Source organism: Palaemon carinicauda, chromosome 11 (assembly GCF_036898095.1).
Source record: "Palaemon carinicauda isolate YSFRI2023 chromosome 11, ASM3689809v2, whole genome shotgun sequence".
NCBI lineage: Eukaryota > Metazoa > Arthropoda > Malacostraca > Decapoda > Palaemonidae > Palaemon > Palaemon carinicauda.
This window is the reverse complement of record NC_090735.1, coordinates 75,561,425-75,583,588: the sequence shown is the minus strand read 5'-3', so window position 1 is coordinate 75,583,588 and position 22,164 is coordinate 75,561,425. Positions and strand designations below refer to the sequence as shown.

Genomic DNA, 22,164 nt, shown 5'->3' with positions numbered 1-22,164 from the left:
AGGAGTAGGGTAGACCTGTCATAGACTGGGAAAAGTGATTGTTAAAGAATTCCTTTTGCTCATTTGATAAAGAAGACAACATTGCCCAGTAATCTGGCAGCCACCTTTCATAATCACAGTTGTTGTATGCCATCAGTCCAGGCAACATGTTGTATGCTGAGGATATGTACTCCTGTCCATTTCTGGCATGGCACGCATCAAGATTCTGTACAAGAGGGTCTGACATCTCTATGAACGAAAGCCAAAAGTCCCCTATGTCGGTACCAAGTTTCTCATAAACTCTGTTGATCAAAGTCTTCGTATCATCGTCATTTTCAAGGTCAGAGTGGGCTTCGTAAAGTGCCTCTTGTGTTTCGGTGAGTGCATTACGCAGAATGTCCACCTCCTCTTTCACAATTTCTGACAGTTCCTCATGCTCAAGAATGTCACTTAGCTGAAGCTGGATAAGAGCCTCTCTCCAAGCCATGATGCAGCTCAGACCACACTTGTATTGTTTGCCTCGTAGTGCTTGGTCCACAGATCCATCCATCACCACTCCTGCTGATACCAGAGTGTCTGCCATCCCAGATCCCTTGAATCTCTTATATATATAGCATGCATGTACGACATCTGTTGGTGGAAAGCACCAATGATTGGCGTGATGTTCTTAAACAATTCTAGATTCTCTGCCTTGAATTGGACAGTTGTCTTATAGGTGGGCAGATCTCCAACGAGAAAGAAGAATGGAATTTTCTTCTTGCGCATTGTTTCCACTAGCTTTGTCATGATATCATGTATCAGTGATTTGCTTGGGGGTTCATCATAGGTGGTGTGAAAGTAGGCCTTGCTCTTGTTGGGTGGTGGACAGCGACAGGATTGGGAACCACTGTATACTGGAACCCGTTGCTCATGTGCTAGGGGTCTTGTACCATCATTGTTGGTGTGAGACAATGCATGTATAACAGAGCAAGCACAATGCGGAACTGTGCCATTCACTGGTGGGTTTACCAAGGCACGAATTGGTGGCTCGCTGGTACTGCCATGGGGGCATCTGTCTTGTTGAACATGTGTGATCTCTCCACATTTTCTTATCAGCTTTTCAGAGATCTGCTTCCTGGCAAGCCTGGCAAAAGGCACTTCATCTGGTTTCCTTTCGTAGCTTTCTGGCTGCACGAACATGACATTAGTTCTGTGAGTGCCTGCTGCCCTGCCTGTCATATTATCCAACTTGATGTCGTCGTAGTCAACAATGACAACAGCAGGCTTGCTATCTGTGATCTCAGGTGGGCAGGTGCCTGACACCTCAACCTCCTTAAGTACCCAGTGGTCATAGAGGAGAAGTGCAATTGAGTAGCTGATGCAAACACCACTCTTGTGAAGTGTGTCCACCAGGTCTTTACTCCTTGTCATACCATGAACAGTGAGGCCAAGGTTAACAGCAGGTGAGGTGCGCTGACCAGTGACATGGTAGGTGATTATGGAGGCCAGGCTGAGTGTGGCAAGACTGAGATCAACAATTTTTCTTGTAGGTTTTTTAACAAAGTCAACAACTGCAGTAGTTGCTCACATACCTCTTCAGCTTCTTCGAGATGGTCAATGACAGATGGCCATGGGACAGTAGATGCGTCTTTGATCTTCTTCGACAGGCGGGGTGCTAGGTTTTGAATGATCTGTTCATCAGTGATGCCAAGAGACAACATAGCAGCCTCAATATAGTTACCCCCTCCTGCAGTGTCATACACCCATGGACTCTTCTTCTTTGCATTTCCTTCATGGAAACCAATTTTGTCCTGATTCTTATTTAGGAGCAGACATTTGATGTAGGACGACTTAACTTCGCCCACTGGATAACCATAGTCACTGACAATACATTTGTAGTCTACTAAAAGAGACTGCAATGAACGGATCTCACACTCAGCAAAGATAACGGTATCCTCGTGTCTAAAGAACAAATTGTTTGCCTCTGACATAGACACGTTCTGAAGATGCATTCCTTTGATTTGTTCAACTTCAGGTGGCTTACATACTTTCTCCACCAGTTATGGTGATACATAATGTCAGTTGCAAAAGGGTCTGACAGCGCTGATGTTGACTTGACAAATCATGAGAGACGATCCTGCAACTCTTCCTCTTCTATTAAAACTGTGCGGCGTTTGAAGGAGAGCCATGCTGAGTGTGTGTTGATTCTGAACATCTTGTCCTTTGCTCTATTTGGATTCTTTGTGTCCTCACCCTTCAGACACCATACACATTTTTTTTCTCGATGAGTGATCCACCCACAGAAGAACGCAGACGCTTAGCAGGCAATAGTCCCTCTGTCTCATCGTCACACAGAGCTGGCATTTCCGAGCTTGATTTTTGACTTGTACTTGGTACAATGTCACTTTCGTTCCATTTGCGTCGTCAAGACTTTTCAACTTTGTCTGAAGATGAGATTGATATGTAGCATCCTTGACGCATGTAATAATTTGCAAGCCCATCTTGCCATGAAGTGGTGCTGTAAATATCACCATACCTATCAAGTCCTGACCATCTTTTAGACTTTGACTCTAGAGACTCCCACTTTTCTTGGCTGGTGGTATCTGAGGACTTACAAGTCTTTCCACATTTCAGTACACATTCATATGACATTTTGCTGACAATATCTATTTGAAATGTCTTGAGTATTACACTAATGCAGTCTTGATCCTCTTTTAATAGTATGGAAGTAAGGAAGCAGAACCACACACATTGACCTGAAACAAAAGAAAACTTTCTTAGTGGGGTGAATTTGAATATAAAAAACATGTCAAATCAATAAAATAACATCAGAAATGAATTCTCCATGCCCAAAAACCGTATAATAAATATTTTGTACGGCACTCTAAGACAAACCAGGAAAAAGTTGATTTTTTGAACTGGCGACAGCGGTCATTTTGAATTCAGGGCTCTCAAAAGTTAAGCCCACACTTTTGACAGGGGCATGGTGGCTACATTTTTTTTTATCCCTCCAAAAAGTCAAATCCAATGAGAAAAAGTGGTCACAGAACTTATGAAAATGACCCAACTATTAGTATAAAGGAATATTTGTTGGGTAATGTAACAAATCGAACTGTTGCCGACACAAAAGCATTGCCTCGATTCCCAGTCTCTGAATCTGAACCTGGAGTAATAATTAATCAATCTAGACCATTTGGTAAAGTTCGGGGTCCAGTTATAGAAAGGATTTAGACAGTTGTTCAAATTATGTTGGTATTGTCTTCAATCCCCCTGATTCTACTAATAGTTCAAGAACCGCTCATTTTTTTTACTGGTGCTAGGCTTTAAAACTTCTATAGGTTCATGAGGTGCAACTAGGCTGCATGTGTATTTGAAGTCAACAAAACCATAGTATTCTCGCACTGTTGCTGTTACTCCTAAACCATCCTCGAAAAAATAGGGTATATGAAAATCCAAATAGCACTACCTAAAATTATCAATCTAAGCTAGATGCTCAGATTCCTATACAGAACAGGTTTGATATACCACCAGTAATATGGAAAAACTTTGTGAAGTAGTGATAGTTGACCTTGAACCACCAAAATATAAAAGAAAAAAATGGGTAATAGAAGAAAAAACTGAAGATATTCTAATAAGAAGAAAGAAGTTTCATCTAGATCCAATCTACAGGAAGGTTAATTTGATGATATAGGCTATAAAATCTAATTGTTGTGGAAATATGAATATTTCCTCGACTAACAGCCTCTGAATCTGAACTTGATGTCATAACGAATTTAGCTACCAAGCAGGTGGTAAAGGCCAAGGTTCATAAGAATCCATATGATAATTAAGTAACTGAAGGAAATGTATGTAACAATTTACGAAAAAAAAAAAAAAAAAAAGTATCACCCCTTTTGCTGCTTACTGTTCAAGATTAATTCTTTATACTCGTAGATCATCAGTAAAGTTAATCTCGTGGCACCCCATATTGATTGAGATAATTTCATCATTAGATTGAGAGCATTATCATAATTAGATTTGATTTAGGCTATTTGTACTATTAAATTGAGGTGGGTATCGATTATCAGTCACAGAAAATTTTACATTATCTAGGAATTGAATTTGAGTAATGCTTAGTGTGATCTATATATTGGTTTTGGTTACGTCTGCTAATTTTTATTTCTGAAGAAAGTCTGAACCCAACTAGGATTTTTTTAATGGTGTTATTACAATTCTTAGTGTAACTTGCAAAGATTATTGGAAGAATGACATAATACAAAGTTGTCTACATCAAGGCTTTCATGTACTCCTTGTAGCATTTAAGCTACTATGTCATTAACTGCCAGTGCCAAGAGTCCAACTAATAACTCTAACTCGGGGTATATCAAAGCCAAGACTGAAATAATTTGAATAAGTTTTGCCTTATGAAATTACTAATGAAAAAAGGAAGGTATCCTCATAAATCATAAGGATGTAATGATTTTAGTACCGAATACTTCCAAGTTGTGCAAGGTGGATGTTAACAGAGGCGAGGGAATGCAAGTAACCTTTATTCAAAAGATAACGAGTTTATATACAAGATTTTCTGAGCAAGAATGTCACAAAAATTCAAACATACTAACATATGCAAAGAAAAGCTTAAAAAAGTTCTATTATCAGTGTGGGAAGAGCGGGAGATAAAAAGAATAAAAAAACGTTAGTGTACGATAGATCACAAGTAAAAGGGCTCGTGTAAGGGGGTGTTAGTTCGTGTGCAGGGAAACGTGCATTGCTGAGTGCAAATCTGTTGGTATGTGTTCCTTTTTTGGCAACTTGTAAGTCTGGTAGCATGGAGTAAATTTTCCCACAACATGACGTAGGTGCTAGCGATTGTTGGTGGTTGCAGATGGAAAAAATTCGGCATGGACGACCCACAGGCTGCCATACACTATTTCAGCTGCCGAGACATTCAGGGCCCCTTTAAGAATGATCCATAGTCCCAGGAGAACCCAGGGAAGCTAAGTAAACAAGTTGGAGTCATTGCAGCGGGACACCAAAGCTGCTTTGAGGGTGCTATGAGAACATTTAACCATTCCATTAGCAGCAGAGTTGTGGGCAGTTGTCTGATGTAGGGTGATGCCCAGGAGATTCACTAATGATACCCATAACTGAAAGGTGAAAGTGGTACCCGTGTCAGAAGTAATATGCTCAGAGATATCAAATCTCACTATCCATCCTGAGAGTAAGGCAGATGTACATGAGGCGGATGATACAGTTTCCATGGGAATGGCCTCAGGCCAACGAGTGGAGCGGTCAATCCCGGTAAACAGGTAACGATGTCTTTGTGATGTGGGTAGGGGACCTAATACTTCGACGCAAATGTAGGGGAAACGATGGTCAAGTTGAAGAAAGGTGCCCACTCCAGAATCTGTGTGTTGATGCACTTATAATGTTTGGCATAAATTACAGGCACAGACCCAATCCTTAGCCTCCTTAGTAATTCCGTGGCAAATGAACTTCAGTAGCTCTGCAGGAAGGGCGTGGTAACGCTCAGGAGTGATATGGCGCCCTAAGAATGATACATCATTGGCACCAAAGGTACACTGGTTGTACCGGACTACCAGGCCGTTCAGTTGTAGGAGGTGTTTGGAGGCGGGAAACAAAAGTATGTCATTTACTTAACATACAAAGAAGGGGATGTGCCTTAAAATGCCATCCATAAGGTCCTTCATGGGCAAGCTATCAACATCAGGGATGATGGTGTGGAATGGTTCGGGTAGGCGTCATACCCAAAGGGCAGGAAAGTAGGTTCACTTCACGAGGAGAGCCGTCTGCGGCAGATTGCAATCAAGTGATACTGGTCATTTCCCTAAGGGTAAGCGAAGCCTTATGATCCCCAAACGGCTGTTGAGAGAGCTGAAAAAGCTTGGCGATATGGACAGCTGGCGATAGTGAGTAGTGCTCCACGAATTATTTTTTTAGGGCGTCATACGCTATGGGGTCGTTGTCATGGGTAGAAGTTATATTATTTAATGAATATATTATCAAAAGAAAGAAATATATTTATTTCCAAGGTGTGAGCAGTAAGACCAGAATCGACTACCGTAGTGTTTGGTCAAACCTGTCATCACCTCACTATCATCAAAATTTTGGAAACAAAATAAGCCTCCATGAAGAGTGCATGTAGCACGAAGGTTTACCTCACAAGCAAGGTATATAGAATAAGGGAGAGAGGTACAATCATTTCTGGGGGGTTGCAGCTTATTGCCCCAAGAACCGTGTCCCCTAGAGGCCATGTCAGGGCGAGAAGTCACTCAGCTACCGTTTCATTCAAATGTCGATCACAGGTCACTTCAGTCATATCTTCAGTGATTTAGTTTGACATTCTTCGAATGAAACCATAGTTTTGATTATCTACATAATATAAATTATTATTTAAATAATGTCAAACAACTGCGCCGTGTTTGGTTGTTATTCAAATAGTAGAAAAAAGGAGGTATCCTTTTTCCGATTCCCTCGTGATGAGGAAACAAGAAGGAAATGGGTTCATTGTTGTAAGAGAAAGGACAACTTTAACCCTACTACTCATCGCATATGCAATAAGCATCTTGAAGAAAATGCATATAAGAGAGCCCTGCAACAGGAACTTATTGGATCACGAGCCCCAGCAATGAAATACAGACGTCTGAAGAGCAATGCAATCTCAACACTTCACATGCCTGATTCACAAGGTTGGTAATCTTTCTTTTTAAATTTTTCAATATTACTTGAAGAATCTATTTTTATTTTTTTTTTCATTTAGTCACACTATTTACACTAATAACAGCTATTACATGTATCTGTGTTTATATATGGGGGTTTGGGTGTACATGTATAGTAAATAGAAAGAGACTATAAAAGGAAAACTTGGCATACTCCATACCTCAATCACGATCATATTAATACAAAGTCTTATGACAACTGAGGTATATATATATATATATATATATATATATATATATATATATATATATATATATATATATATATATATATATATATATATATATATATATATATATAGATAGATAGATAGATAGATAGATTAGATAGATAAATAGATAACTACACACACACACACACACACACATATATATATATATATATATATATATATATATATATATATATATATATATATGTGTGTGTGTGTGTGTGTGTGTGTGTGTGTGTGTGTGTGTGTGTGTGTGTGTGTGTGTGTGTGTGTGTGTATATATAAGAGAAAGAGAGATATTAAAATGTTTTTCTTTCTACATTTCAGATGATAGTGTAGCTGAGACATCTCGAATGAAAATGATAGAAGAGAAAAATCGGAAACGCTTAATTGCAGAAATGTTATCAGGTTGCGAAAATGAGCTTCATGATTACAACAATGTTTCATGTGGAGAAGACTATCCTCAAAGTGAAGAAAGGGTTCATACAGCAACACTAGAAGAGTTGCAGAGTCAATTGAGTAGCGTTAATCAAGAAAGAAATTATCTCCTTACAAAGAAAGAGCAGTGGGATAAAGAAAGGTTACGTTTGTTGGAAGATTTAATGATTTTGAGAAATGAAGCATCATGTTGCAGAGCGTTTTTATGAGAAAAAAAATGCCCTCACAGGTGGAAAACATTATGAGTAGAAGAAATGTGAAACGTTGGGCAGATACTGTTATGTGTTATCTATGTATATTTATGTTAGTTTATTCAATAATCAATTGTAAAATTGTAAATAAGCATTTGTAAATAGATTCCAGGTCAAATGTTAATTGAATATTTTTTTAAGTCCTATCAAGCATATTAATTTATGGTTTCTATTATATATTAGAGATCCAAAATTACCAATCCACGACTTTGTATGTGCAGTACAGTGACCTATATGAATTCAAAAGATCACCAAAGGTATATAAGATAAGTGAAAACGACATCACACACACTTACAGACAGGCCTAATCCCTTCGACCTAAGGTACTTAAGTTCAGTTGTTCTCAAGGTTGGACTTGCCTTGACCGCTCCCACCCTGACCTCCAGGGGCGTCACGGAAATACCCCACAACTACCCCGCGACTAAAGTGACTGTACCTCTCTCCCTTATTCTATATACCTTGTTCACGAGGAGAGCTTCTGTGTCGGGCCAGCGATAATGGCCATTTCCCTGAGGGCAAGCAAAGCCTTTTGGTCCTACAACAGTTGTTGAGAGAGCTGATAAAGGTTTGCTTTATGGAGGCATGAGATAAAAAGGCAAAACCATTACAGAGTACGAAGTGGTATGAAATATATGATACAAAACCATTAACTTTTCTGTATTTTTGTCGCACCTTTGACATTACAGCATATTCTTATTTTCTGCACACATATATTTGTCACAAAATTATCTTGAGTTTTATCATTATTTCTTTTCTAAATCTAGCAAAATGCTTATTGAAATATGGTTTCAATCCACTAATTTTTAGTTATATCAATGAGCTTGTTGTACTTTCTAGCAACAGCAGGCCGTTACTTACGTTTTTAAACATTTCGAAAAACAGCCCATCTCCTGATTCAACTGTCCACAGTTAAACAATTAATATCAATATGTAAAAATATACATTGAAAATCCACAGCCCCTAAAATGGAGGCACGGAGCAGAATTTTTGAAGCGAGTGCCATTACATCACCGTTCATAGAGGAGTTGTGTTTTAGGTAAAGGGATTGTTTGCTCAAAGGCTAAAAGGTTTCTCCCATTCTTACCTCTTTTCTCTTTCCTTCTCAGATTTTTACTCTTAATTTCAGTCTAGTTTATTCCAGCATCATCCAATTTTCATACTATATTTATTCCCTTTCTTTATTATCATTATTTCCTTTTACTTAATATTCAAAATTACAGTATATTCTCTCCGTGCTAGTTTTATTGAATGCCTAATGTTAAAAGTTTTCTCTCATTCTTTCCTATCATCTACTTCGTTTTCCTTTTTTATAATTCAAACGTTTTCCCTGTTCATGTCTCTGTTTATTTATTGTAGACTACCATTCTTCCATTCTATATTCCGTATTATTCTTATTCCTTATAATGCTTATCTCCTTTTATTCCGTATTTTCCACTGTATTCTATCTGTATTGGTTTTATTCAATAAATATTTGGCGTTGACAAATTTACTACCTAAAATTCTGAATATATTCCTTTCTTCTTGTCTTTTCCTAAAGAAAAATAATTCTCATTAACTTTCTTATTTGTTAACAAAAAAAGTTTTCATTTTTATAGAAAGCTCTTTAAAGACAACGCGAAATATGTTCAGCTCTACTTACGAACATTTCTAATATTTAGTAAAACACCACCGTTAGAGCCGTGTGGTAAGAAAAAAAATGTTAACGTTGAGTCATTAACTTTAACAAGTTATCATGATATGATAACTTTGAAAAGCTTTCTTTAAAATTTGCATTTTCTTTTGCTTTAACCAATAAGAAAGTTAAGAGACTATGGGAGATTTTAAGTAACCTTATCTCTATGAAAATGGTCTAAGCTTATGATAAAACAATTCCTACAGCTTTTGATTTTATTTCAAAGAGAGAGAGAGAGAGAGAGAGAGAGAGAGAGAGAGAGAGAGAGAGAGAGAGAGAGAGAGAGAGAGAGAGAGAGAGGTTGGGAGGGAGGGGGGAAATATTGAGAATCCCAGTATAAAATTAAATTTACTGTAATATAAACACAGAAAACATTCTTGTAGTATATTTTACATTTAAAGTAAGAATGTATTTTATAATTGAATATCTACAAGCGGGTAAAATTCCTTCGTGTTTATATTGCCAATAAAATTGTCAATGGAATTCCACAACGGCCGGGTGCTCGGAACGTACACAGAGTGGATAAGGAACTTTTATTGTATTTCGGGTTTCTAGATATCTTCTAATTACAGTTCATGTTTTACGTTCATCTTTTGAGTTAGTGTTTCTGACCACTACAGACAGTGTGTTTCATTAGTCGGGCATTCGTCGTCACACGCATGAATTTATCAGTTGATTGTGTGTTGAAGTTCACATAGACATTCTTTGTTTTATCATGATCTGGTGAGTAGAGAAGCACGTGACCTATATAAAAGTTAAACTTCTTCCAGTCAACTTTTCTCTTTTATATGATAACTGCTATTGATGAGTATGTTCCATCAGTTTCTGAATAGTAAGAGTAGTATCACAGTCATTGGAGGGAATACAGAGATTATGATAATTTACAATTTGTTCAACCTTAGAACCATTTTTATTGACAATAACGCAATTATTTTCCTAGAGCGGATTGTGAGCATGGAAATCTCCATTCAAAAACAGATTTTTTTTCTTTTTCAGATAATTAGGGAATGATCTGGTTAAGTATTGGAAATTATAGTTAAAAAGGTCAATTGGACATATGATGAATATTAAAGTAGTTGTTATATTTCAGATTTAACCATGCAAGATGCTGAATGCAATTTGAAGGAACCGCATATTTATATTCCATTGAACTAAGAATGGATTGAATATTAAGGCAATTAAAATGGATTTCCACTGAGCAGAGCATTATTTCTGTTCACCTTGCTGGAGTTAGGTGTACTTTTATATACACAAGCATCACTTATCAGAATAGGTTTGGATTCTTTGGATGTGGTTTCCTTTTGTGATTTGCTTCCTGATTATGATTACTGGCTTCTTCGTCACATGATCAACAATCATAAAACCAACATAGTTGGTTACTAATTTACCATACTGATTTTCATTTATGTTCTTGACAGCGTTATCAATCTAATTATGAATAGTTATGTTCTTAATGTCCTGAAATTCTGAAATGAAGCCAACAGGAGCATTAATTTTGGGGGGCTGTTTTATTCTTTGCTGTTGCTTTATGCGAAATCACCAGTTTACCAGTTATTCCACTAACTGGATATGGATTTATTTCTTTAAGGAGTACATTGTTACGCATATTTCCTTCTGTTAATTGAGTATCAAATGGATTCTTATGAACCTTGGCCTTTACCACCTGCATGGTAGCTAGATTTGTTGTGACATCAAGTTCAGATTCAAAGGCAATATTTCTATTTTCACTACAATCAGATTTGATAGCCTATATCAGTAACTTATTCCCGTAGGTTGAATCTGCATAAAACATTTTTGTCTAATTAGAGCAGCGGTCGCCAACCGGTGATCCGCAGAAAAATTGGGATATTATTTCCATTTTCGTTTTCTTAATCCTCTTCAGGAAACCCTGATACAAATTGCACAGAAGACAGAGAACCCAGTGTTGCAAATTTAGCATTTTAGCCAGATTTAGCATTAAATATCTGAATCCAGCATTTAACAGAAAAGAAGAGAAATAATTAACTAACAGTAATGTAAAAAAAATTGACATTTATTCCCCTTGAATAAAAGTATTCTTAGTTTTACGTGTGTTCGTTTTCTAATGTATTTCTCGGTTTCTATGAATATATGTTTAAATGTGATTATTTTACTCCACAGAAGTAGTTTTATTATATTAACTATATCAATGAGTTTGTATGAATTAGTATAATAATATTTAAAGTAATAAGCTAACTTTCTTGCGAATTTTATCCATCTAGATCAGATAAAATGACGTAACATCCCATTGTTGTCAAACTTCTTCCTGTGGAGATTATATATGTTGTCTGATTATTGTAAGGGCACATGCCAGTAATTTAAACTTGCCTTCTGGACGAAACCCCTTTTTTTTTGTGTATGATTGGGTTACGATTAGAGCACTTGATGTTTATCTTTAAATTGATGTTATGTTACGTAACCCTGTAATTTTGTAAATGTGACAACATTGTACTCCTCCCGAGTTTTCTTCTAGGGTCGAAAGGTGAAGCTAGGCCTCTTTGAGCAGTTAACTCCAAGAGGCAAGTAACTAGAAGATATTTTCCTGAATCCGCCATCATCACCTCGTGAACCATCGCATCGTTGCAGCAACTTTCTTATAAGAATACTCTGTAACCCCAGGGCCGAATTACCGCATAGGCAAACTAGGCATTTGCCTAGGGCCCCGCGCATTTGGGGCCCCCACGATCCAAGGGGTTCAGGGGCTCATCCAAGACTGCGCACATGGTGCAAGTGCAAAGGGGTCCCTACCTAAAAAGTTCAAGTGTTTGGAGAGTAAAATTGATTTTTGAAAATTAATCATAACAAAAATAAATGAAATAAAAATCAATAAAAATAAATAAACCTAACCATAGATGGCAACACTCAACACGCCTTTGTTTACATCAGAACGGTTGTGTTTTCCCGCTAATGGGTGAGTATGGGAGATTCCTCTCCAATTTTCTGTAGTAATTACACGTTATCTAGACTTGTACTGTGACAAATTAACTGAAGTGTTGTTGATAGACATTGATGTGTATGGATAAATGTTTGTTTTTGCCTCTAAATGTTAGGGGAGGTACCTGATAGGGTTACTTGACCAGTAAAGACGCATGGACCAGTAAAGACGCAGTTTTGGAAAAAATACTATAAGAAAACCTAAAAATGCAAACTGATTTCCGTTTGTAGGTTTTAAAAGCACTTTGTCCTGTCTTTAAGTCTTTATCATTTTGATAACAGATCTCTATTACTCTAGAAGTTATTGAGGTCAAAGTGCAAAAATGTTGCAAACCATGCAATTTCTTAGCATAATGCTAAGGATTTGCTATTTTACTATTAGTGCTACCACTGTTTACACAGCTATTTAGGTACTGATTTTTCTATTTCAGGGTGTTGAAAATTTATCTAGGGAGCAAATGACGTCCAGAAAGCATTGGATTTGGAGAAAATCTGGCTTTCTCGTGCAATTTCAGTATGATTTCTGTTTAAGTAAATTAGAGATCAAGGAGGATGAATTAGTAAAATATTCGTAGCCCAAATCACTAACCTAATCTCTGGTAAAAGTTCTGCATATGACTCCTTTCTGGTAACGCAGCCAGAGGAAAGGGGTCTACAAGGGCCATATCCCCCAAATTGACAGAAGAAAGAAAAATAATTAAAAAATCTATAATAATTGATAATAAAAAATTTGTATTTGCATGATTACAGACAGTGGTACATCTTCATTATGGCATCTCGTGAACCTGATGTTGGAAAAATAAATAACTAATAATAATAAAAAAATAACAATAATTGATAATGAAAAATTTGTATTTGCAGGATTACAGACAGTGATACATCCTCATTATGGCATCTCGTGAACGTGATGTTGGACGTTCTTATGCGAGTGGGTCACAGAAAAGAAAGAAAAAAAATTCAAGAAGAAGAACAGAAAAAGAAAAATGTAGGAAGCTGCAGAAAGATCACAGACATGCTCACGAAAATAGTTTCTGATGTTACCAGTACAGTTGAATCTGCAGATACGTAAGATCATACAGGAAGCCCTCCCTCCATTATTTCGCAGCCAGCATCTACTTCTTTTGTGTCTCCTTTCAATGTGACGGACATTTCATCCATAGGATTTGTCTTAAAAGATCCTGCCTCATGGCCAAATGTAATCCCAGATTCTCTACGTAATGCTTTCATTGCAGAAAACTTCAGTCAAACTCTGAACATTGACTTTAGGAAATCAGCAAGGATTTATGATGATGGAAATTGTCGTTGTTTAAAGTCATCTATGTTTTATAGGAAGCTTGCAAATTCAGAAACTGTGAAAAGATCATGGATGGTATACTCTCAAAGCTCAGGAAAAGTGTACTGTTCAGCATGCAAGCTATTTTCTACCAAAGAAAATGCCCCACACAGGGGTTCAATGACTGGAAAAATTCCAAGCGTTTCGAGGAACATGAAAAGAGCACCACTCACAGGAGCTGCATTTTAGCCAGTATATTTCGTGCACAGAAAAAAGGCTTATTGGATTCTCATTTGGAAAATCAAACTGAAAAAGAGCGCACTTATCGGAGAAAAGTTCTAGTAAGAGTTGTTGCTGTTGTAAAATTCTTAGCTCTAATAGGACTTGCTTTCCTTGGGGAAAATGAGGTTTTTGGTTTGGAAAACAATGGTAATTTCCTAGGGATCATAGAACTGTTAGCACAATTCGATCCATTCTTAGCAAATCATGTGTCACGCCTTGGGAATGCAGGAAGAGGCACTTTATCTTACATGTCATCTACTATTTGCAATGAATTTATTGAACTGATGACTAAGAAGGTCCTCAATAACATCATAGCAGCTGTGAAAACTGCAAAATACTTTGCAATAAGTGTAGATTCAACACCAGATATTTCACATACAGATCAACTGACATTCATTGTTCGATTTGTCGACTCCAGTGGTAAGCCTGTAGAGCGCTTTATAAAATTCATTCCTCTTTCAGGCCATGATGGAGAAACAATGATGAATGTAGTACTGGATACTCTGCTTGAACATGAGCTCTCTATTATGGATTGCCGTGGCCAGAGCTATGACAATGCAAGTAACATGTCGGGTAAATATAATGGATTGCAAGCCCGTATCAAGAAAATCAACCCACTTCCTGTATATGTGCCCTGCTCAGCACATTCTCTTAACCTTGTTGGGTCATGTGCTGCGGAGTGTTGTGTTGCTGCAGTTTCATTTTTTGGACTTTTACAAGCACTCTTTAATTTTTTATCTGCTTCAACGCATCGGTGGAGTATACTCAAGTCAACCATTCATGGAGATGTCATCAAATCATTATCAACAACAAGGTGGTCAGCGCAGCATGATGCAACACATGCTTTGAAAGACAGCTTTGCTGAAATACGTTCTGCTTTGATCCAAATAGCAGAGGATGAAGACCAGACAGCAACTACAAGAGGCGAAGCAGCCAGCTTAGCATCAGAATTGGAAGATTTTCAATTGGCCTTACTCTGTGTGCTTTGGGACTGTATACTGGAACGGTTAAATGCCACGAACAAGACACTTCAGAAAACTGAAATTGAAATGGCTACTTGTGCTAACCTGTATGCAGGCTTAGTGGAATTTGTAATCTCACTTCACAATGATGAAGCTTTTGAAATGTTTGTAGAGAAAGCTGCTGGTGAAAGACTACAGTTACCGGGCTGATCATCAGCGGTCAAGGAAGAGGAAACGCAATTTTGAAGAGCCAGACAATGAAATTGTATTGCTACTAAGGCAGAAATGTAAGACAGCTACATACTTCATCATTCTGGATTGACTGATTACAGAATTGGTGAAAAGAAAAGAAATCTACCAGAATCTCAATGACAAGTTTGGATTTCTGTTCAAAATTACTACTATGCCAGATGCAGAATTGAGAGAAGCTGCATTAAAGTTGCAACAACACCTTTCAGCAGATGTTCAGGACACATTTGTTGAAGAAATAATTAATTTTTCTGGGTATATGAATCAGAGTAAAGCTCCACCTGAAAAATGTGCGCCCTCAGCTGCTTTGAAACATTTAAGAAATGCAGGTATCTCAGAAACCTTCCCTAATGTTGACATAGTGTATCGCCTTTACCTAACACTTCCAGCTACTAACTGTGAAGGAGAACGTTTATTTCCTGTTTTGAAAAGAGTGAAAAACCAGCTCCGTTCAACAATGAGCCAAGACAAATTGTGTATCCTAGCCTTGTTGACCATCGAGTCTGATCTAACAAGAAAAATTTATTTTCAGAGTATAATTGACGATTTTGCCAATATGAAATACAGAAATAAATTCATTTAAGAAGTGCCTGTGAAGTTGATATATATACATGCATGATTTAATTATAATCACAAAAAGGGAATGTAGTGGTTATGTTGAATACCAAAGGTGTGTATGATGCTTTAGTAACCTAGTTTATTTAAGAAGTGCCTGTGAAGTTGATATATGTACATGCATGATTTGATGATAATCACAAAAAGGGACTGAGGAGGTTATGTTAAATGCCAAAGGTGTGTATGATGCTATTGCTTTAGTAACCTAGGATTCTTGTTTCTTTTCTTTAAACATATAATTAGATAAGCATAATGGTAAATAATAATGAAAATGGAATTATTATGTTAAAGGAGATGCGTATAAGATGGCAAAGATTTAATTATCTAGAAATACTGTACTTTGAGTTTCTATTTTTTATATGAATGATTTACTGATTATTATAGGCTTAATGGCAAAATGTGATATAAACGTAATGATAACAGTGGCTGTGTTGAATGTAATAGGTGTAGGATTGTAAGTCATTACTTTATCTAATAATTCTTTACTTTCTTGAGTTTATATGATTTGATAGTCTTATGCATGATGCAATGATAACAATAATGGTCAGTGATATATAAAGGGAATGATACTGCTGTAGTGGTTATGCTGAATATAGTAGGTACATGATGTCACTACTTTAATAGCCTAATCTAGTAATACTATGCTGTCTTGAGCTTATTCTCTTTAAAACGCATGATTTAACAAGATAGTTATAATGGCTGTTGGTAAATGGTTTTGGTTGCCTTGATGTACTTTCCCTATTAAATTTAATCTAAATAGCCAGAATGTATTTAATTAGACCTTAAACAGGCTCACGCCGACACCCCCCACCCCACCCCCAAGCTGGAAGGGGTTGCTTTGCTTACCCGTAACTCAAAGGGGCCCCGCCAACCTGAATAGCCTAGGGCCCGGAGACTTCTTAATCCGGCCCTGTGTAACCCCGTTTGATATTTGTTTAATTTTTATCAAGTAACGTAAATTTTGTTCATTTGTGTTAATGTTAATGTTCGCTCTTTAACGTAACTCTGATGATTTTTGTTTGTGTACTTTAAATATTAAATATATGTCAAACTTTTTAATTGAGTCTTTGTGAACCCGTGTGGCATCACCCCCAAAAGAATTAGTGCAGGAAATATAGTTTTGAATCAAAGGTATAGTAAACGACAGATGTCTCTTAAGTAAGTGTGTTTCTTAGTTATGTAACTTGGCCTCGTGCGAAGTTGGTGCACGAGGGTTTACAGGTAAAAAAGTTAATACATGTGGTTGTAAATAACCCAGTATTTCACCACAAGTAATATCAATTACAATAAATTAAACATTATAAAGGAAGGCCTACATAAAACGGAACATGCTCTATCTGTTTCATGACCGTATCGAACATAGTTACCTACCTTCCCTGCTTCAGCAGGAGCTAGGAAACAGTTATATGTGAAACATTTCAAACACGATGGATAACTAGTGGTTGCTCAAATTACCAATTCTTCCTTTATGTTTTGGCTTTGAGATTCAAATAAAATAGAATATAATAGACCCATAATTAGTAGCCCAGCGGCATAGTAAGAAATATGAAACCAATTGTTCAAATTGTTCTAAAAGCACCAAAATTGGCACACATGTGGATTAATACATTCTGAACAATTTTGGATATGGAGGCATTCAAGATTCTCCCCGTAGCACATTTGGCGGCCATTTTTCAAAATGGCCGCTATTTACCGTTAGCGTCATTGAATATGTACCATAATTTGTCTTTTTGTGGATGCTAAAGGTGATAAGTGTGCTAGAGGTGATAAGTATTGTACAATTACACATACTTCTGTGCTTACCAAATAATTTGGCTACCATTTCACAAGAAAATGAATTTTACTTTGCAGCGGCAGCGTTGGTGGCAGTGACGGCGGCTGCAGTAATAGTATAGTGTTGATAGTCATGGTGCTTGTAGTAGTAACTTGTGGTAACATGGTGGTGTTTTGTGTCTTTGCAGGTGAGGCAGCAGCAGCACCACCTGACATCAGAGACGCGTTGTTCCAGACTGCAGCCATGGCAAAGAAGTTCCAACTGGTCGATACTTTTGAGCAACGTACTCCCACAACACCTCCTGAGACAAACTGGAAGCTGTGTCTTGTATGTCAAGAGGAGACAACAGAGTCACTTGTCTGCCCAGTACTGTCTAAACGCCGAGACCCTGGGAGTGGATACACGACAATGGCTGCAAACTTGGTCAAATTTGATGAACTCGGAGAACTGCCAAGAACTGTTCAGTTACAGAGACTAGATGAAGGACAAGGTGTTGAGGCGACAATGGTTGCCCACCAGGCCAAGTGGCATAAAACATGTATGCTCAAATACAATAACACAATGCTACGAAGAGCAGAGAAGAGACGCATCGCAAGCAGCTCAGCATTTGATAGTACTGACAATGTCCAGGCCAAGCGCGCCAGAACACACTCTTCAGAAGCCACTACCAGCGGCACCTCCTGCTTTTTCTGTGGAAAGTCTGGCACAGAGACCCTACATGAAGTAACAACCTTCCAGGTGGACACACGCGTACGGAAGTGTGCAGCGCAAGTTGGGGACAATGAACTCATAGCCAGGCTCAGCATGGGTGATATGGTGGCTCTGGAGGCCAAGTACCATTCCAAGTGTTTGTTGGCTCTTTACTATCGTGCAAAGACCACTGTAGAAGCCGAGCTGAAAACTGACCATGAAGGTGTAATGTCAAGAATCGTACTGGCTGAACTGGTCCTGTATATCGAGGAAACCCACCTAGAAGAGGGCACCACCCCAGTCTTCAGACTCGCAGAACTTGTAAAGCTATACACAACAAGAATGGAACAGCTCGGGGTTGTTTTGTGCCAGAAAGTTAATAGCACAAGGCTGAAAGAGCGCCTGTTAGCCCAGATACCAGGCCTGAGATCCCACAGCAAAGGCCGAGATGTTTTACTAGCGTTTGATGAAAACATTGGTGAAGCGCTAGGCAAAGCCTGCGAGCAAGACTGTGACCTGAGGCAGTTCACCTTGCGCGTGCTGCACAGATAGTTCGTCGATATATGTTTGAAGACACTTACCAATTCCGTGGATCATTCCCGGGCGGCTGTCAGGAGGACTCTGTGCCAAACGTACTAGTTGCAATGGTAAATATGGTGCTGGATGGCCCCACCATCAAGAATCAAAGCCATTCCTCTTCAACACAAGCAGCTCTTTCCATTGCGCAGCTTCTCAAGTTCAACAGTGTCAAGCAAAGTCGGAAGCAGGGAGCAACCAAGACACAGGAGCCTCCAGCTGTCAGACACAGTACGTCTCAAGAAACTCCTCTTCCAACCTATGTTGGGCTGATGCTGTATGCTGAAACACGCAAGAGAGGACTTGTGGACAAGCTCTTCTCTCTGGGCCTAAGCATCTCATATGACAGAGTCCTACGTCTTTCTGCCCAGATGGGAAACAGCGTGTGTCAGCTGTACCGCATAGAGGAAGTGGTCTGCCCGCCTACCCTGCGTAGCAATGTGTTCACAACTGCGGCTGTGTCAGCCTTCGTCGGACATGGGAAGAAATCTGCCTGGGCAACATGGAACATGCTGCCAGAACTCACTGATGCCCTGCTGAGTCTGGCAAATGCACCCACAAGCATCCAAGAGGATACAATGCATGTCATCGAGAGGTTTGTCATACTCCTGTATGACCGCACAAGCAAATGCAAGGACGTCAACAAGGCGAGAAAGCAGCTCTTTGCAAAGACGAACTCTGTTCAGAACATCCCGCCAACCTACGCTGCTCTGGAGCAGCATGTGAAGAGATCTGCCCTTCAGGGTGGTCATGTCTGGGGCCAGGCATTGGTACCAACGCCCGTGCTCCCTCCACCAACAGACTGGGGCTGGCATCGGAGTGATGATGGGCTCTACACACCACTCTGGACCACACTCCCTGAGGCATCCAAGGCCTGCTATGAGCTGGTGTCTTGCGGATGCAAGAAAGGCTGCAAAAACCGCTGCAAGTGCAAGAACGCTTCACTGCAATGCACTGGTCTATGTTTCTGTGAAGGCGAATGCCAGTAGATTGGGACAGAAAACTTGCTAACCAACATTATGATCTGTAGACATTCATAATTCTGGTGACCAGATTTGAAAAGTTCGGAATCATAATTAACATAGTGTGGCAAAATCTACGTTATTGTATTACATGTATGTACTGCAGGATTACACAAGTACTGTGCCTAGAGACTGGGCTTTTGGTCGACTATATAACTACAATCTGACCATACTGTAAACTTCCCGTACTCTGTGTATTATTTTGACTAGCAATTTTGCCAGCAATTTGAAATAAAAAAGCAACTTGAGCAATTAAAGTGTGTTCCTGAAATCAGGTACTGGTTATTAGAGGTATTATGTCATTGAGTATTGAAATCTTCATCAAATGTCCACTTTTTCCACAAAATGGCGGCCAGTTTGGGGGCCATTTTTGAGAAGATTCATCTAAATATCTGTTAAACATTTATTGATGTTAATTCTGATGTAAAAAAAGGGAATTTTGGCCCATCTAGCACCAAACTAACGACACATAATGAAGTCTATGTAATGACGCTAATGTTAAATGGCGGCCATTTTGAACAATGGCCGCCATATCTTCCTAAGGGCTAATCTTGAATGCCTCCATATCCAAAAATGTTTAGAATATATTAATCTACATGTGTGCCAATTTTGGTGCTTTTAGACCAATTTGAACAATTGGTCTGCTATGCCGCTGTACTATAGTAAGGAAAAGCAAGCAAATATTTTGCATTTCTTTAGTAAAACCAAAAATAGAATAACTATTGAAAATATTTATACTTCACTTAACCGTGACCTGATCAATGAATTAGAGCATCCACAGTCCTCGTCAAACACCTATAGTGAAAACATTCGAACTGGAGTTGAAAAGAAATGATGAAATTTGGATTTATTTAAGATCCTTTTATTGTGTGTTCTGAAAGTCACTTGCAATCAAAACACTCAGACTTAGCTAATGAAAACGCATATTTTCAAAGATATGCAAAACAAAGTAAGTTCTTTAAAAGAATGGTTTCTGAAGACATCATTATTAAAGGCTCTTGCCTGATAGCACTTCCTTCAACAGCACTTACAGTCATCAACATAATTTTTGGGTTGTTGTAACACAAAGGAAGATTACCCGTTTCTAGCAAGCATTAAAAATAACCTCAAACATTTAAGCGTGAATGAAAAAGAAGGCTTCATCGATCTATTATAGTCTCAAAAATCTAAATTCAAGTTATCTTTATCAAGACCTCATTTTTTTGGCTCTCCATAAAATGTGAAAATTCTTCATTCAGTGAAAGGCAAGGGATTTTTTATCAAATTTTCAACAACCTTTGTGTGAAAAGCTATGTCTCCGCCGCAAAGAAGTTGGCGAAGGTAATAACAAACAGAGAACTTTCGTTGTATTAACATTAAATGCAAGTATTTTATATAAATTACAAGTTTAATTACTACAAAAAAATAAATTTTCAAGTTTAAGCATTACATATTTATAGTGAAATGTTTACTTATGCTTATTTGAAAATAATCTCCAATTACGTTACTGCAAGATTTTATGTCATTCCGAGATCGGTAGGGAGTCTTAATTCATGTGACAGTTATGAATACCTTTTAACACAAATGTTGATCAAAATTTGATAAAAAAAATTCCTTGGTCATGATCCAAGGACAACTTACGTAGATTTGGGAGTGATTGGGTTCAAAGGTCAAGGTGAAAGTCACGAAAAGGTAAAAATGTCTTTTCGCTACATCGTGGTTAATTTTCATCCGATTTTCGTGAAACTATTGCCAAAACGTGCATAATTCAATTGCCTATCTTGTGATACACAATATGATATAGTGATGCCATTACCCTTGTTTGTGTATTTATTTGTTTGAATTGCTGTCTGTGTGTTTGTAATTCGCATAACTCAAAAACTATTTAACCGAATCTCGTGAAATTTGATGTGATGATTGGCCATGAGCTAAGGACGATTATATTAAATTTAGAGGTGATTGGATTGAAGGATAATGCAAAGGTAACGAAAAGGTAAAAAACATCTTTTTCCCCTAACGTGGCCATTTTTTATCTGATTTGCATGAAACTGGTGCCAAATGTGCACAATTCAATTGCCTATCTTATAATTGTTTGGGGATCAAATACCCACATCATCATCAGTTTTTTCTTTTTATGACAAAAGTGGTGTCATAAGGGCGTGGGGTAATAATAAAAAACAGGATACATGGTCGACAGCGGTGAATTACACGATTGTTAAATCGTAAGAGAATTTATTGTCTAAGTTAGTTTTCACAATTAAAATTAGCAGAAATCCTTTTCAAAGGGAGTGAATTAGAACCTTAAATCTTGAGGGTGCATAACAGAAGATTAATAAGTTTCTCGCTGGCTCTTAAGAACTGCCCGTAATCTTTCTCTATGTTCTCTTTCATCTTTACCAGACACTAAAATATCATCTATGAAAACATATACTCCTTTCATTCCTGAAAAAATTCTTATCCATAGTTTGTTGCCATATAGCTGGACTGCTTGCTACTCCATAAGGCATCTCTTTGGCCTATACAAACCTAAGGGTGTATTT

At 38.0% G+C, this 22,164-nt stretch overlaps 1 protein-coding gene across 1 annotated transcript; it reads left to right on the top strand.

Annotated features, from left to right (window-relative positions):
- The first annotated feature begins 13,564 nt into the window (after positions 1-13,564).
- LOC137649329 (zinc finger MYM-type protein 1-like) lies at positions 13,565-14,929 on the top strand. Its single transcript, XM_068382311.1, has one exon. It carries the CDS (start codon positions 13,565-13,567, stop codon positions 14,927-14,929), a length of 1,365 nt encoding a protein of 454 aa, XP_068238412.1.
- Positions 14,930-22,164: the final 7,235 nt, after the last annotated feature.

Excerpts from the sequence above, each read along its gene's own strand:
- LOC137649329 (XM_068382311.1), top strand. The coding sequence starts at position 13,565 with ATGGATGGTATACTCTCAAAGCTCAGGAAAAGTGTACTGTTCAGCATG.